At 29.0% G+C, this 16675-nt stretch overlaps 1 protein-coding gene across 4 annotated transcripts in view; it reads left to right on the top strand.

The window, feature by feature from the left end:
- Positions 1–16675, top strand: part of Nrx-1 (neurexin 1) — a 400360-nt gene that overhangs the window by 214850 nt on the left and 168835 nt on the right. For all 4 annotated transcript variants that reach the window (XM_031915441.2, XM_086915817.1, XM_086915818.1 and 1 more), the window contains one exon: positions 3632–3784. In XM_031915441.2, the coding sequence (XP_031771301.1) occupies positions 3632–3784 (153 nt within the window). The remainder of the gene's footprint in view (positions 1–3631; positions 3785–16675) is intronic.

Genomic DNA, 16675 nt, shown 5'->3' with positions numbered 1-16675 from the left:
AATTATACGTCCGACCCGGAAGTGCTGGGATCTCGTGATACCACCGTGAGAAAATTTATTTATCAACGACTTTGTTAAAATTGTAAAAGGAATTCAGTTTTCTTGCTTCTTGTAGAATAACGTGTGTGCATTTAAGAATCGTTATTATCAGATAGAATAATAAATAATAAATAAGTGGTTATAAAATATACATTGAAACATATACAAGATGCGAAATTGAATATTTCTTATTTGGAATGAAGATAATGAATAAAAGATGAACAGATGATTCGATTAATTCGAATGGAATAATAAGTGAAATGAAAATATAGATATTTACATTTAAATAAATTGATTGTAATCTTATTCGATCAATTAATACATCACTAATAATAATTCATTACTATATAATTATTGAAATAATGAATATTATTTATAAAGAAAATTCTATATTAAATTTATTAGAAAAAAAACAGAAATAATTTATACATACTTTCGAATCTGAATCTCGTCTGTTAACAATTTTTTCTAAAAATTAAAATTTATAATTTTCAAGAAATTCCAAATATTTTTCACGTGCAAAAATCAAAATAATTCCAAACGTGTACAAATCTTTTTTTCCATTTTCATCCAATTCCAATGAAAATTAACATTTCGATTACTTTCTAAAATCCTTCTCCAATGGACATCTGTCCGTTTCGAGTATCCGTCCGCATGAATTCACAAATAACAGGGATAACAGGAAAAATGTCACGAGAGAAAGAAAAGGGAAAAAAAGAGGAAAAGGAAATACGGTGAAATATTAAAACGCGCGTGCATTTGTCAAGGAAATTTATACGGCAACCAGCACACGTCTCCATCTTTCCCCTTTTTCTATGGAAAACTGAAATAAAGAGGCCTGTTCGATACACAACCGCGCAAAGAAATCCAACATTTCCTGTTTCGAACAATGGCGAGGAAGGCTCGTTTTACGCGTACATCCCTGGATTTTTGACCAGGTGGAGTCGATCCTCCGGGGAAATATCCAACCTCCATCGTTCTCCCTGTGGATGGTATTGTTTGTTTAATGATAGGAATACGAGAGAACGATCGATACTTTGCCTAGGAACGGTCGAAGAATCGGCGAAGTCTCGCGCTTCCGGGAAATTAGATGGGTATTTGTACGGGACTGTTTACAAGTCCAGCTCGATGGTCTCGAGACGACGATATTTCTCGTGTGCAAATAACGTGAGATAAACTGATGTTTTACAATGTAAAGATGGAATATAGATGGAAAATATAGAATGTAAATTGTGCAGATTGTGTAACGAGATCATTTAAATTCTTTTTTTTTTTTATTAAACTATGCTGTATATTTTATTTAATAAAATGTAAAATAATAATTGTTCCAATGCTCCATTGATGAGCATTAATTTCACTTATATTTGTCTCTGTAAATATTTGAATAAATATTTTCTCCTCGCGTACAAGAACTTCTATTTCTTTTTAAAGTTTGCGTAACGAAAATTGTTATTTGAAAATAAAGTGGACAATGTTTTATCGTAATTTCATATCAAATAAATTTTCTTATATTACACGAAAATCTTATATTATACGAACCAATGAAAAAGTAAACTTGCGCTATCTGAAATTACTTAAGCGTGAATCACGATTTGTTTCCTTATCGTAATTTATTACCTCGAAACTTTCTGGGTGAAGAATCAGTAATTTGCAAAGTTTGTGTGAATCTATAAATTTTCTGATTTCCAAAGTAATTTCAAATTAATTCGTATCAAATCAAAATTCAAAAACTTGTATTTTCGATATTTTCCATTTGAACGTATAATAATTTTATAATCAAAGTTTATACGATCGGTTCAGAAATTCTATTATTAGCATCAAATTGTCACGTAGTCTTCGTCATTTTCATTCAAATCGTAATAATGGCTTTCCCTCTAATGGCACAACTTCTTATGACGAGGGAAAAAAATGTACTAGTTGTCCAATTGCGTGTCCCAAAGATTTTGTAAGAAATAATTCTGCAAGAGAAAAAGGTAAAAACTACTTGTAATACATATAGGATCTGATTATTTGGATTAATGGAGAAAGGAATATATAAAATGGAGTATATTATGATCTCTGATATCCTTTGTATTTTACACTTGACTTTTTTAAAAAAAGAAAGAATACAAGGAGGATATAAACTTTGCCAATAAATAATAATAAGATTAAAATAGCATGAAACAAAATGTCCATTAATATTTAATTTAAAAATTGTACTAGAATTATAATGTTATTAATAGACATTGGCAGATCATATTTAACGTAACACTAAAGAAAAGTAATTATAGTGAAAAAGATTACATTTCCATTTAAAAGTTTCATCTTTATGAATATATATTTGTAAAAATTGAAGTGATTCCAATTCCATTCCTAAATTCATTGCTATATATGTTGTTATTTTCAAGATAATTTAAATAATTAAATACTTACAAAACAAATAAAAAAATTATTAAATTCTCATGTTCCAAAATCGACATGAATAATGTATTATTATTTATACATTATTAAAATTATATAATTCAAAATTTTATCAAGATTTTCCCTGATAATTTCACGCGAATATTAATTTAAAAAAAAAAACATTTATCAAATCATATAAATAAATCGTATAAATTATCAACACATTGCTGTTCAATCGATGTTTTTATAAAGAAAAGATGAATTGTACGAAAAATCCACAGGAAAAACGATCGAATTTTAACTATTCTCTGTGGTTTTAACCATCCTGATAAATAATGTTTCTCTCCCTGGTGGATGGTAAATCTCGATCGCCCAAGATCGATAAAAGATATAAATCGTAGCTAATACGTAATTACTATGTTAATGCGTACGTTAATAATCTCACAACCGGATTTATCTTTCAATTAGCCTTGTTTCATTTGTCGGACGATTTATAGAGGAACAAAAATATCGGTTGGATTTTGTTCGTTCACTTATTGTTATGTCAATTTTCGATGGTATCTTTATTACTTTCACGGTTATCGTTTTTCGCTAGAATTTTATTTCATTCGATTTTTCAACGATATTCGATGGCTGGAGGAATGTTCAAATATTTCAGCAATATAGTATGATCCTTTATGGTGTACTTTTTTGATTTAGTGTCTTTTATGAAATATTAGATTTAAACAAAATATCGTGTAAAATCTATCGTGTAAAAGTTGAAACAGCCTAAAAATAATAATATATAATTAGTACAATAGTATATATACAAATATGAGAACAGAATTTTCAAAATTCATCGATCAACCATAATAATAATATCGACCACCTCTTCAAACACGCGTACACTTCTCACCGAGATCGACAATTCTTTAAAGCGAAAATTTCCAAAATTCATCGATCGATTCGGAAATTCAGTTCACCGACAGAAAATAACGAGAATCTAATAAAATCATTCTCGCCTATACTTAAATATTACTTCTCTTCGAACATTACGTACTACACCTCTCATCTCGTGATCGATAATGGGCGAACAGTGGAGTTTCCCAAATTCACGCTTTGCTCCCCGAAGGGTTTGCATCGCGATATTAAAATCCGGTTACACTGCATCCGGCCACGATCGAGATAGCCGATGTAATGAAAATGTTTTTCCACCCTTTTTTTTTTCCAGGTCGAATTCATCGCGGAGGGGGTGAAAATGGAGTTGATCGAGGCGGCCAGGAGTGGAGCCGCCGGTGCTGCCGCCTGGGGCAAAATGGATTTCCACTGTCGGGAGCCGAGATCCTCGGACCCAATCACCTTCACCACGAGGGACTCTCATCTCGTGAGTATTCCCTCTTGTATTATTCCATTATTAAAAATATGAAATTCCCTGGAACAGTTCTCGATAAGCTTGGAGATAAGTCTGTTTGAATGGAAAGGGGGTAACGTTTAAAGGAGGAAATTAGCCCCTTTGACGGTGTCAACGAACGAATAGCGCGTATAATCCCTCGTGTATTTTAACTCTTTGTGCTTGAGGCTATCGACGATTCTCGTTTTAACCTTTTTACTTCTGAATTAATTTATCAATTAAAATTTAATAACTTTTATCAAAATAGAGATTCTAGTAACTATTTTTTGCAAGTTTTTTTTTTTAATTAATATGTTCGATTATAAAGTTGTTTCTTGTTATCTTTAGTTTTGAGTGTTAATTCGTGCAATATAAAATTTTTTGGATATTAAAGAGAAGCACTAGGAAAATTAATAAAAAAAAGATTTTTATTATTGTTTTATTAGATATTGTTGTATGTTAGTTGGATACGTGTATATATATAGAAGAAGAAAAAAGATTTGATTCGATGATTTCGTTTTTTAAAATTCAAAATGTTATTAATTTGATAGTTAAAAATACTAGATTTACAGCACATATATCTATATGTAGAATTTGGATAATGAAGATCAAAGCACACAAGAGTTTATGAACATAATGGAATATTGATTGGATATCGAAAGATTGATTATCCAAATATTAGTTAATCGATACATTGAAAAAAGGAATGAGTCAAACTGTATATTTGCCGTGTCGCAAATCTCGTTTAAATCTATTTATACTTCGAAATTAGTGTACGCCACACGTAAACAGAATCGCTTTCCTTTATATGATGGATCACTCTAGTCAATGTATTCGTGTTATTTCACTTGTATTCTTTTAATTTATTTTAAATCGTAACATTAGTCTTTTTTTATTGTAGTAATTAACTATTAAATTAATAATTAAAAATTTTCAAGATTTTAAATTTCTTTTTAATAGAATTCAAAAGAGTGAGTGAACTTTAATAACAATATATCAATTTCTGAAGCGGTATATAATGTGTGCTAATAATTCCACAATGTTTTCCTCATGCTGTATTTATTTGTTTAAAATATAATCCAATTTATGAATCAAAAATATTTTCGTCAATTGTCAATAATAAATTAATCTGACAATTTTTAATGCATAAAATATTTATTTTCACTTAGTTTTTCAATTTTTGTGCAAAAATCTGAGTAGCGTTGGAATTAATCAAAAACCAATTTATATCTTTGACGTGAATACGTGATAAATTATAAAATCAATTTTTTAAACTGGAAAATCTGTCGTAGTTATTGTATTAGTTCAATTTTAATTTATAAAAAATATTACTTTTTAATTAAAAAGAATGTAGAAAATGTATTTTCAAAATTCATGAGATTTAAAAATGTATTATAAATATAATATATGATAAATAAAATTATTTTATTTTAAATTATAACAGATTTTATATGCATATATCTTATATATATATATATATATGTTACAAATATTCAATAAAGATAAATAAAGATAAACTATTTAATTAATAATCAAGAAGGATAACATAAATAATTCTTTGTTCAATTTCTTGTTGAAAATTCATTTCTATAATTTAGCCTTATTCAAATGGATTGCAATCATTTCAATCTCAGGCGAAAGATACCCTTTTTTTTCTTGTTAATTCACATTTTTCCCTCCAATAGATATTGCCTCAAATTCAAAGAGTTAAAAATTTACAGGGACAAATCAATAATTTTATTATCCAATCCAAAAATAAATTACCAATAATTATAACGGATATTAGAAATATCCAGAATCCAGAAGAAATCATTAAAATATCTTAAAGAAATGGACAAGGGAAACGGTTTCGTGAAAACAATTCGTGAAAGTTTTACAGTTGCATAGGGAAATATAAAAGTCGTATACTCGAAGAAAAGGTGGATTGTAACGGGTGGTCTTATCGAATGACGCGTTACCAGTGCGGAAATTTAAACGGAACCTGAATCGAATGGCAAAGACGGGAAAGCAGTTGAAACGCCATTTTACCTTTAGCACCTCTGCAAACGGTGCTCATGACTCTCCGTATGCAATGATTGTCGTTTCATGGCGGTCGGACCCATTCCCTGGTCCCAGTGTTTCTCAAACGTTTTTCACGGGGATCGCGCGGGAATATTACCCTCGTTAGCTATTAAATTCGCTTCGTATGACTTGCAATGATATTCGATATCAGCCTCACCGTTTCAAATATTGCTATTATTTTATTTGAATATCGTTCGAACGTAAGCTATGATCGTTGTGGAGTAGCAATATCTGGAGTTTGGTGTGTTCGATAATTGGGAAATATTCCATGTTGATTATTTTCAAAATAATTGGTGATTTTAATCTAGTATTGGAATTGTAAGAATTGAACGGTCGAGAGAATTTTACATTGCACATTTTTAGAAAATTATAAAACTTGAATTAATTATTTGTTGTACATGAAAGTTTGAGAAAGTATAAAATGAAGATCGTATGAGAACAATAAATGATTTCTAATTTTCTAATTAAAGAACTTAATGATAAAATGAGCAGTTTCAAATCGAGCAAAGAATTCTGGAGAAATTCTATATTCTAAAAGAACCTTGACAAAAAATCTTTATGTATTTTACATTGCATGTTTGAAATGATTGTAAAAAGATATCAATTATTTCTACCCTTTCAATTGATTAATTAATAAATTAATAAAAATGAACTTATCAAACTTTCTCTCACGTGATCTTCGAATATCGAATAGCTACTGCCATACTCGAGAAAATTGAAGATTTGAACGCATACGTTTCAAAATAAAAGAATATGAATCAAGTTCTGATGAATAATCACGTAATGAATAATTCGCCAAATATACAAATTTTCATATCCCATTCGAAAAGTTCAGCAATCCGTTCAAAGAACGAACGAGCAAATCTATTCAATCGCTCACCCATTTCAAACCGAACTCAATCACGGCCTAAAAGACTCGAAAACTCGAAATCCGACCAATTACCATCATAACGATGAATCACGCTCAGCTAAACACGCTCAGGGAGCGGAAACAAAGGAAACAAGGTCGAGTAACGAAGGATCGTTGAAAGGGGAAGGAAGGGGAAATCTTTGGTGGGGCTTTATAGAATTTCGATGAAAAAGTTTGAGAGACTCTGAGGGCGAGAGTCACGTAGTGGCGCTTTTTAAGAGCCGCGAAACGTCGTAGTTACCATTGCAGATCCTTGTTACCCCATTTATCGCGAAGGTGGCCGATGAAAGGGGATGAAAACGAGGTCGCGCAACGAACTAGAATAGCCTAAACGGATACTAAGCTTTCTCTGGCTACATTTCGCAGCCCTCTTGCGGCGTTTGTTTACGAATGATCGTTGGTGGATCATGGTGATTATGAATAATTGCATCTATGGATGATTAAATGTCTCGAAAGAAGATGAAGAAGTTTAACCCTTTTGCTATTATGTAATGATATAAAATAATACAATTCTTTTTATACAATGTAATGCTTTGTTGAAGTGACAAAAGGATTGATAAAGTTTAATATTTCGTAAGAAATATCTCAAGATACAGTTTATAAGTAAGATGAATTAGTTGCTCGATGATGTTTTTAGGGATAGAATATTTTTAGTGGTAAAAGTTTTAAGTAATTTGTTGAGAGTGGATTTGGGACTTTTGGTAAAATTCTTCTAAGAAGGGATTTGATGAATGATGAGATTGAAGAAGGAAGTTTATTTTTGGCACAAAAGCTTGCAACACTTTGCTTTTCACTTCACTTTAAATAGCTTATTTTATTATAGAATTTTTTAATTTTGTAAAATATAGTAGAGATTTTTAAAGATTTATATTTCTCGTTTATTTGTTTATAGGGATAAAAATTTTTTAATATCAATAAATATTGATACATAAAATAATAAGAAAGAAGAAATATTTCTTTATAATAACATAGAAAGAGATAAATACTCGTAAATTGAAAAGCTTTACAAAGTAAGGATGATAAAATATTAGTTATCCAATTATTGTTGAATTAAATATATTAATTATTATACATAACTCATTCACACAATTATTGACTGTTAATATCTAATTATTCGTTTCCGTGAATTAATCCTAATTACAATACGAATACAAACAAAACTTAATTAATTTTAATCAACAAATGTAACAAATGTGAAGTTCCTCTCCTATCGACCTCGCAATTACCATTAAATTTGATCAAATTACAAATTTAAATAATAATAAACAAACTAACGAACTAAACTTCCATCAAACTTCGACAAAATCCACAATTTTCTCAAACCTCTCACAGGAATTGCCTAACATATGTCGAATTCCAACAATGTCACCGCCAAAATGCCAAATTCCAATTTAAATTTACAATATATTTCTCCCCAACATTGCTTCCTGCTGTATCCGCAACAACTTTAATCGCGGATAACCAAACAAATTGCCCCGATCTTCCGCAATATCACCTATTGAAGATTCCTATTATCTCATTATCCGCCGCGATCCTTTCATGCGCGTGAGCTAAAAAAAAAATATCCGTAAGGTTTGGGTGCGCGAATTCAATTTCGCGGCGGCCTGGATACATCCGGGGGAAAAAGTGGGAAAAGTCCAGCGCAATCCGGCAGTGGTGGATGCACGTGCGCGTTACTCGCGCTGAATCGCGCGCGAATCCTGCGAGACATGAAAATGCGGTGTCATCTCCCTAAGCGGATCATGCGTCTCTCGTGTGCGCGCTGACGGTAGATACAAGCGGAATCCGTCACGCTATGAGATCGAGATTGAATTCGACAACGTCGGATGTGGATTTGACTGGTTGATTTCGATTTCTTCCTCGTTTCTTTAGATTTTCTTTTTTTTGTTGTTGTTGTTGTATCGTGAGAATTGTTGATTATTTATAATAATTAGTTAAAATAATTTAGGTATTTTAATATGGCAAGGTTAATGCTCGTAGGATATATATATATAGTATAAAGTATAGTATAAAGGCGTATTTCTAATTGTTGATTGTCGTTTTTGTTATTGAGTGGCCAAGAAAGTTTTGTTGTTTTTTTATTATTATTATTATAGGAAAGTAACGAGATAAAGAATCATTTGTTAAATTTGTGCAATGGCTGTTAAAAAGAGAGTAATTGTATTAGTTTACAAATTTTATAAATTGAATGATATTAGATTGTAGATTGTTTAAAAGATATTGCTCTATAAAAAGCACTATAAAATGTAAAGGGATATGCGTATAATTAAATAAAATTTAGTCTTCAATTATAAAACAGAGATGGTAGAACGAAATATTAATGCAAATTAATATTTAAAGTTAAGATTCAAAATTGGATGTAATGGATTATAAAAGTTTTATATTTCTGTGCATATTTGCTATGTTGCAGTGAATTGCAAAGCTTCTTTGAAAAGTTCATGCAAATTAAAATTGTTTATTTAATTCTAATTCTTTTGAAATTCTTTTTCCTTTTGAAAAAATTCTTATTAAATCTTCTTTTATACAGTATTTTTTTTTATTTTTAAATTTTGAGACAAATTACACGAATAGTCTTAAGTTATATTCGGTCACGTTTAAAATCACATCAAAATCTTGGATAGCTACACATTTTTGCTTACTACTCTAATTTAGGTTTTCCTTATTTCTTAAGACTGATCCACATCATTAATTTATTCGAGTTATTTGAATTCATTTATGTCGTAATTTCTTTTTGAATTAATTTCATGACGTTGAAGAAATGAATGTTTTTCTTAAAATCAATAACAATAATTTTATAATAATTAAATAATTTGAATTGGAATCTTGTTAAAGAAAATTTCATATATATATATATATATAAGATACGTACATATATCTATTTACTTATACAATAATTTATTCATAGAATTAAAAACTTTGATAAATAAATGATAAATACAAAATCAATATAAATTTATAATTATAAATTTAATAATGTTGAAACGATTCGTTGAAGATGAAATAATCGAGCGATAAATATTACTCTCTTGCTCAAAAAGGAATTAAATAAATTAGGTAGGTACTAATGGCGTGTAACAATCGAAAGGTTTTAAAGGATTACGTGGATCGTTCGTAAAACCAATCCGACATTCCCCAATATCGAAATTGAAACCGACAGAATGAAAATCCACGAATGAAGAGGGAACGACGCGACGTGGTCATCCACCATTGCTATCCAATTGAAAGACTATGCGCTCAATGGAAGCGAAATCGAAAAATCGTTATTCACCACGAAAATATCATGTATATATTCTTGGAAACTGGGCAATAACAAATAATAATTTCTATCTCTAATAATTTATGATTAAACATTTTCGTTAATTATTTTTTTATGAATACTATGTTTTCTCAATTTTTGGCGTATTTCATATGTGTATTTTCATGTATAGATAGAGTGGAAAACTTAAATTGCTTATAATTTAACAAAAAATCTGAACCGATATTTCTACATATCAAAATTATTTATTTTAATATCTAGAATTGAAAAAGAATTTCCATAAATACATTAATATATATGTATATAAGAAATATCAATGTAAAATTGTTATATTTATTTTGAAATAACTGAACATTTTTTTAATTAAAAGAATATTTAATTTCAAAATAAATAATAAATAATAATTCTAGTTTCATTTTTAATATAAAAATTGGAAGAATTACTTTAATTTTCCAGCAAAGAAAGTTTTTCTAAAAGGAGGAAAAGATCATTTCAAACAAAATGAAATTTTATTTGAAAATTCGGTTTGTCGCGTTTCATCTTGCCTAAATAAAATTATGTTTCTGCCGCTAACAATTATTTTAAGAGAAATAGTTCAAAGAAATCTAAATTTCTTTGTGAACAAATTTCTTTTTTGAGAGCATTTTGTTGGAAATCATTTGCATAGTTTAGACAATGAAACATCGTAATGTGAAAATCTATCTTCTTGTCATCGTAAAGGATTTTGGATACATTTGCTTGTATTTTATTAGAGAGCAGAAAGATAAATTGTATTTATAATGTAAATATAACATACAATTATTTTGTTATAATATTTTCCATAAAAAAACAATACTTTGGCAAAAATTTCGAATTTTTCTCGAAGAAAAAATGTTTTAACAAAATTATTTTCCTGTTATAAAATTATTTAAACTATATTTATTTTAAATAAATTTCGTGATTCATGTAAAAAAAATAGAAATTCATCAAAATAAAATAAAATATATTATTAATTTAACGAATAATAAAATGTCAAATTCATAAAAAATAACATCACATATCATATGATTTTATAAAACATAATTTTATATAAATTTCATAAAAATAAAAGAAATATTGAAAAATGAGAGAATAGAAACGAAACATGAAGTTTTCTCAAAACAATTTTTAATAAGTTGCATTTCTAACGCAACAGTAAATCCATACAACATAAAGTAACTTTACTTGATAAGTGGAATTTCCGAGAATTAGTCGTTATTAAATTCAGCTTATTTGAGTTTTAGTAAAACAGTTAAGTTTTGATTAAATATACGTTTTCCAGACATTTAATTGTATTACATAATTCATGTTTAATTCATCGAAGTTTCATACATGTTATATCTTTCATTAAATGAATTTAAATTTGAAAATTGATCAGATTCGAAGAATTTAGAATTTAGAAAAGGTATTTATATCTAAAATTTCATTTGACCTAATATTCTTAGATGGTATGATATCGTAGAATGACAGCAAAGATTTATGAGCAGTAAGAAGTTGGAATGCTAGACAAAGGAATGGTTAAGAGAGGATTTTTGAGAGAATGTATTGTTCCGGATTTTCTAATAAATGATAGTCTTTTCACCACGATTTAAACTTGAAAGATTTATGTCAGATCGTACGGGCTATTGAAAATTTTAATTTACGAAATTTTACAATTTTTTATCGTATTGTAAAAAAAAATTAAATTATCGTATATTCTAATTAAATATCAATTTGTAAATTTATACAAATTTTATTATACGTACATATATTAACAATATTGAGAGATGAAGTAATCTAAAAATATTGCAGTGAATATATTTGGAAAATATTTGAAAAAATCTTCATTCTATGTAAAAGTGTTAATTATAAAATTTTCATATTCATACCTTGCTTAGATAACTCTGTTATCTTATCCATTACTTTTTTGGTTTACGAAAAATAATAAAAGATTTAAATGAAGAAATACAATTGAGATTCAAGTTAATATTTCTCGCTTTTGGTAAATGCATATTAATTCCTCGAGAGTGTCGAATGTTGGACCAAAATTTTGAAATTGTCAGTCTCTTAAGTTAAACTAATGTAAGCACAAAGTTTCCATTTTGCATAACTTTCATATCTTACTCGATATACTCTACGGTGTATATGGAATTCGAAAAATTAAAAATTGCTCAATATTATATTGTATTATAGCTCGCGAAGAATATAACAAGAAAGTATGTCACAATTACTCTACAAATATTTTCAATTTCAATTATTTTCTTATCGAAAGCATTATTTTCATAGATATTGCACATTTCAAACTTTAACTTAACCTAAATTTTCCAACAATATACTCAATTATATACTCGATTAATAAATATATATTAACCTCAAACTTATAATTCAGAAAGTTAAAATTTCAAAATCAATTTAAATTTAAAATTTTCGACAAAACTGTCCTAAATAAACATACGTAATTTCTAATCTTAAATATTTCCTAACACTTAATTCTACGCTTAGAAATATTAGGTTACGAAATAAATTGAGAATGATTAATCAACATGAAACCAAAAATTTTAAAAACTAGCAATTCAATTTGCAATTATGGTCAAATTTCATACAGTGTGAAACAAAAGAGCCATTGATATTCCCGGGGGATCGTTTGCGTATTTTCTAGGGACACACAAATTTCGAAGCGGGAAAAAATGATCATTCGATTAATCGAGGAAATCTGCATATCCATTTGTTGGTCGATGGAAGTTCACGCGAGATTCATTGGTTGTTCGTGGGCCACATACGTGCATAAGCGCACGTGGGACACGCGAAGGCCGTCCACTAGGAAAATGCGATTTGCATAGAGCCGTTTAATTGAGGCATCGTTTCGCATTAGCGTTTGTCATTTAGCCGGGCTTGTTTTGCGAATTTGCGATACGAATTCGTCGAACGTTACGCGCCATCAACGCCATTTGGTTTCTCTTTTTAAAAATCATAATATTTTCGTTGATTCGTTAGGAATGATTACTTAAATTAAAAAAACTTAGAGAGACTTATTAATATATATTTACAACTTAATTATTTTGTCACTTTCTAATCTTGTGATGATTTTTTAATTAAAAAAAAATAGTAATAACGTAATATATTTAGATACATAAGATGATTATATTCACGAGCTTGATAAGTGATGAAAATTTATGAGTCTCATAATTAAACTAGGGACGCCGCTAAAACCGTGTTCAAATAACTTTCAAAGCTGTAAAAAATTTTCTCGTGAATTATAAAGTTAATTCGAGCCAAACTTAATTTACAATAGAACTTAAGGAATTTCCATTCACTCGTTAAGGAAATCATATTTTCAATAGAATATGGAAATGTTAATCACGATTCGTTCTTTCGATTTGAATAGATACTTTGAAATATAAAAAAAATTCAGATCCTTTTTATAAATAAATATCTAGAAACTCACGAGGTCGAATATCGAGGGAAATTTTTCATAAAAAAATATAAGATACTAAATCGTATCAATTTTTATTTTCGTTTTTTTTTATCCCCGTGAAATTAAACAAATAAAATATTTAAATACATTGCTTCTATAGAAAACGAAAATTTTCCTAGTTCTGTTTTTTTTTATTTAACACGAAATCACGTTATTCAACTGTGCAGCAACTTTATCGCGTGTTATCCAGTTTGATGAAGTTTTCCAAACATACAAGTTATTCCTACGTAAAATATTTAAAACGATTGAAAAAAATTTGTTTTCAAAAAATTTTTTATAACTTATTTGTTATTGTAAAATATTTGAATCTTTTAAATTTCATTTATTTTCTTTGAAATGAACATTTTAAAAGTATCGAATAATCAAAAATATTCTGTCATTCTTTTAATAGTAGAAAAATATAAAATAAAATATAAATATATACATAATATATACTTAAAATATATTTGTACACCATTATTTATTATAGAATTTATTTTATCAGTAGAGTATTGGAAAACACATTTTTCAATTACGAAATCTATTCCTCAGTTAGATCAGAATATTTATTCATTAATTAAGAATATTAAGTGAAAATATTTATTTTAACGAATAAAAATTTCTTCTCTACATTTCCCGAACCCTTTATCTGCCACAAAATGATGATAAAACTTTCTTGGTTACCTAATATCTCACGAAAGGGGGAATATTAAGGTAATCGAAACCGTGGCTTACAAGAGAGAAGAACTCGTCTTAAGAGTCGTAAATTTTTCCTGGGCTTCGTCCACCCAGGGAACTCGAACAGTTTTTCTCGTTCTTCCCTTTGTTTCCATCGTTCTTTGTCTCTGATCAGACCCAGCCAGTAGTTACCGATAATTAAAACGCATCCCTCCCCTCGTTCGTGTTCGCCTCCACATCTCATCGGCGCTTTTTCGGATTTGGCGGAGGAGCGATTCGATTTAAGTACCATCGATCGATTTTTGTTTCAATTAGGAAGTCTGGATAAAAGTGCTGGATTCGTAATCTCGTGTTCCAGAGAAGTTTCCCGACTCTTGAGATTTAAGGGAAAAAATGGGAATAGGTTTGTTCCTCCGCGTCGTAGGGACGAAGATTCTCATTAGACTCTCTAAATTGATAATTTGAGAGAGAAATTTTCGCTAGTTAAAGTTTCATTTAACTTTAAAAGAGGAAATTGTTGAAATATTAAATTGGATGAATCCCCTTTCTTAAAATATCCAATGTGTTTTTCTTGCATTTTCTTCCAACTGGAACTTATGATTTTTAGTAGAAGTATATAAAGTATCTGTAAGGCTTTGTGAAAAATTGAAGTGAATTTTGTACGAGAGATGAAATTATGAATTTATGAATATTTACTAATATATTTTCTCGTTAAACTTCACAAATGTGTATATAATAATTAATTATAAATTAACGTGGTATTAAAATGTTCTAATGAAAACTATTGAGAAGGCACCAGATGTTACAAATATAAATATACTCCACATGTTGAATTACAAAACTTAATTTCGATTTTAATTTCAATTTTTTCAACAAATGACATTAACATAATCGATGTTGTATAAACATGTTGTTAATGTATAAAAATTCCAATTTCAATTTTCAATTTTCATTTTAATTCTCAATTAAAAAGCAAATTAAAATCGCATAATTTCTATGGAAATATAAAATATTGTAAATCGCTGTAAATATGTACAAATTACAAAGATGTGATCAATTTTTTGCTCAGATTTAATAATAACGCGTTTATTTTCTCATCGCGATTTCTCTCTCGAAAATAAGGCGGGAAATTTGAATTCAACAATTGAAGCAACCTATAAATTCCTATTTTCCATAATACGAATCACTGCAAACACTGTGATAAATTATAAAAGCAAAACAATTTCGATCCACTTCTACCAATATATTCTCCACATCGTTTATCACTTCCTTACCATTTTTTTTTTTTTTTTTTTTTTACTTTCCTCGGGTAGAGCAAGAAAATTTGAACACGACATAATTCCACACTTCGGTATGACACACGAGGAACGATCGACAGCGGAGCGTGAATTCGAGCAAATTTTTGTCACGTTACGACAATCTTTTCCCGTGAAAAAATCGTCAGGGATTGGAACGAATTCCGAGCGATCCCCGGCCATGGAAATTCCTACGATCGACGTAATTCCGGCTCTGTGATGTACGCGGCAATGAAAACGCACGGTATCCCTGGCACGGCTCATAAAATATCTATAAACCGAGTTTCGGCCACCGAATTGAACGGCAACGTAAACGCCGTATTTTCAGGCCCGGCTGCCTGACATTTTGGTAATTGAATCATACTTCCGGCCGGCCAGGACGCTTTTATGGCCTCCATCGCGCCATAAATAAAGGACGCTCTGATGAAACTTGACGACGTTCCAACCTTTCGAACCAGCCCTTTCGTGGCTATATGAAAGATTGTGAGTGGAATGACAATCGCCATAACAGGCTGGTGACACGATGGCAAAATGGCGGCATATATACTTCAGGCGGTTGATCGATTTGTGAAGCTTCGTGATTTCGAATTATTACAAAATATAGGGATTCGAAGTTTTTAAAAAAAAAAAAAGAAATTGGCAAATGTATCTTTTTCTAATTTTTTAAGATCAATGAATGAGAATATATTTTTTATTATTTGTATAATAAATATCTATGTACGTACGTATATACTTTCATAACATTTTAATGATTGAGATAAATTTATATTTATTCTTCCCAGGTAAATGCAAAATGACACGTGATTTTATTATATCTTACTATCTATTTATTTTATTTATAAACATTTATGTTATGTCATATGTGATCTAATCTAAATATCTTAAACCTTTTGTGGCACGATTACAATTTTTAAGGAATATAATCGTAAAATTCTTCGTACGAGCTTCATATAAATTCTCAATCTTTATAAAATTATCAATTTTTAAAATCGAGTATTGCTTCAATTGCAAGCTAGATTGACGGATAATAAAATAATTATTTTAAAATATATCTAATTACTGTTTATTCCATGTTAAAATAGATGTACTCTCTCTTAATATTTAATAATATTTCGAACGAATGAACAATTGTTTCTTCGAACGAGAAAACGACATGGAATAAATTGGATAGGAGAAGAAATGAAATAAATTTTATGAAAAGCACATTAAAAAAAAAAAAAAAGAAAGAAAACAC

Source organism: Apis florea, unplaced genomic scaffold (genome assembly GCF_048593485.1).
Source record: "Apis florea isolate Af1SG1 unplaced genomic scaffold, ASM4859348v1 contig_3798_pilon, whole genome shotgun sequence".
Lineage (NCBI taxonomy): Eukaryota > Metazoa > Arthropoda > Insecta > Hymenoptera > Apidae > Apis > Apis florea.
Note: the sequence above shows the minus strand (reverse complement) of the source record. Positions and strands in the feature narration are given on the sequence as shown.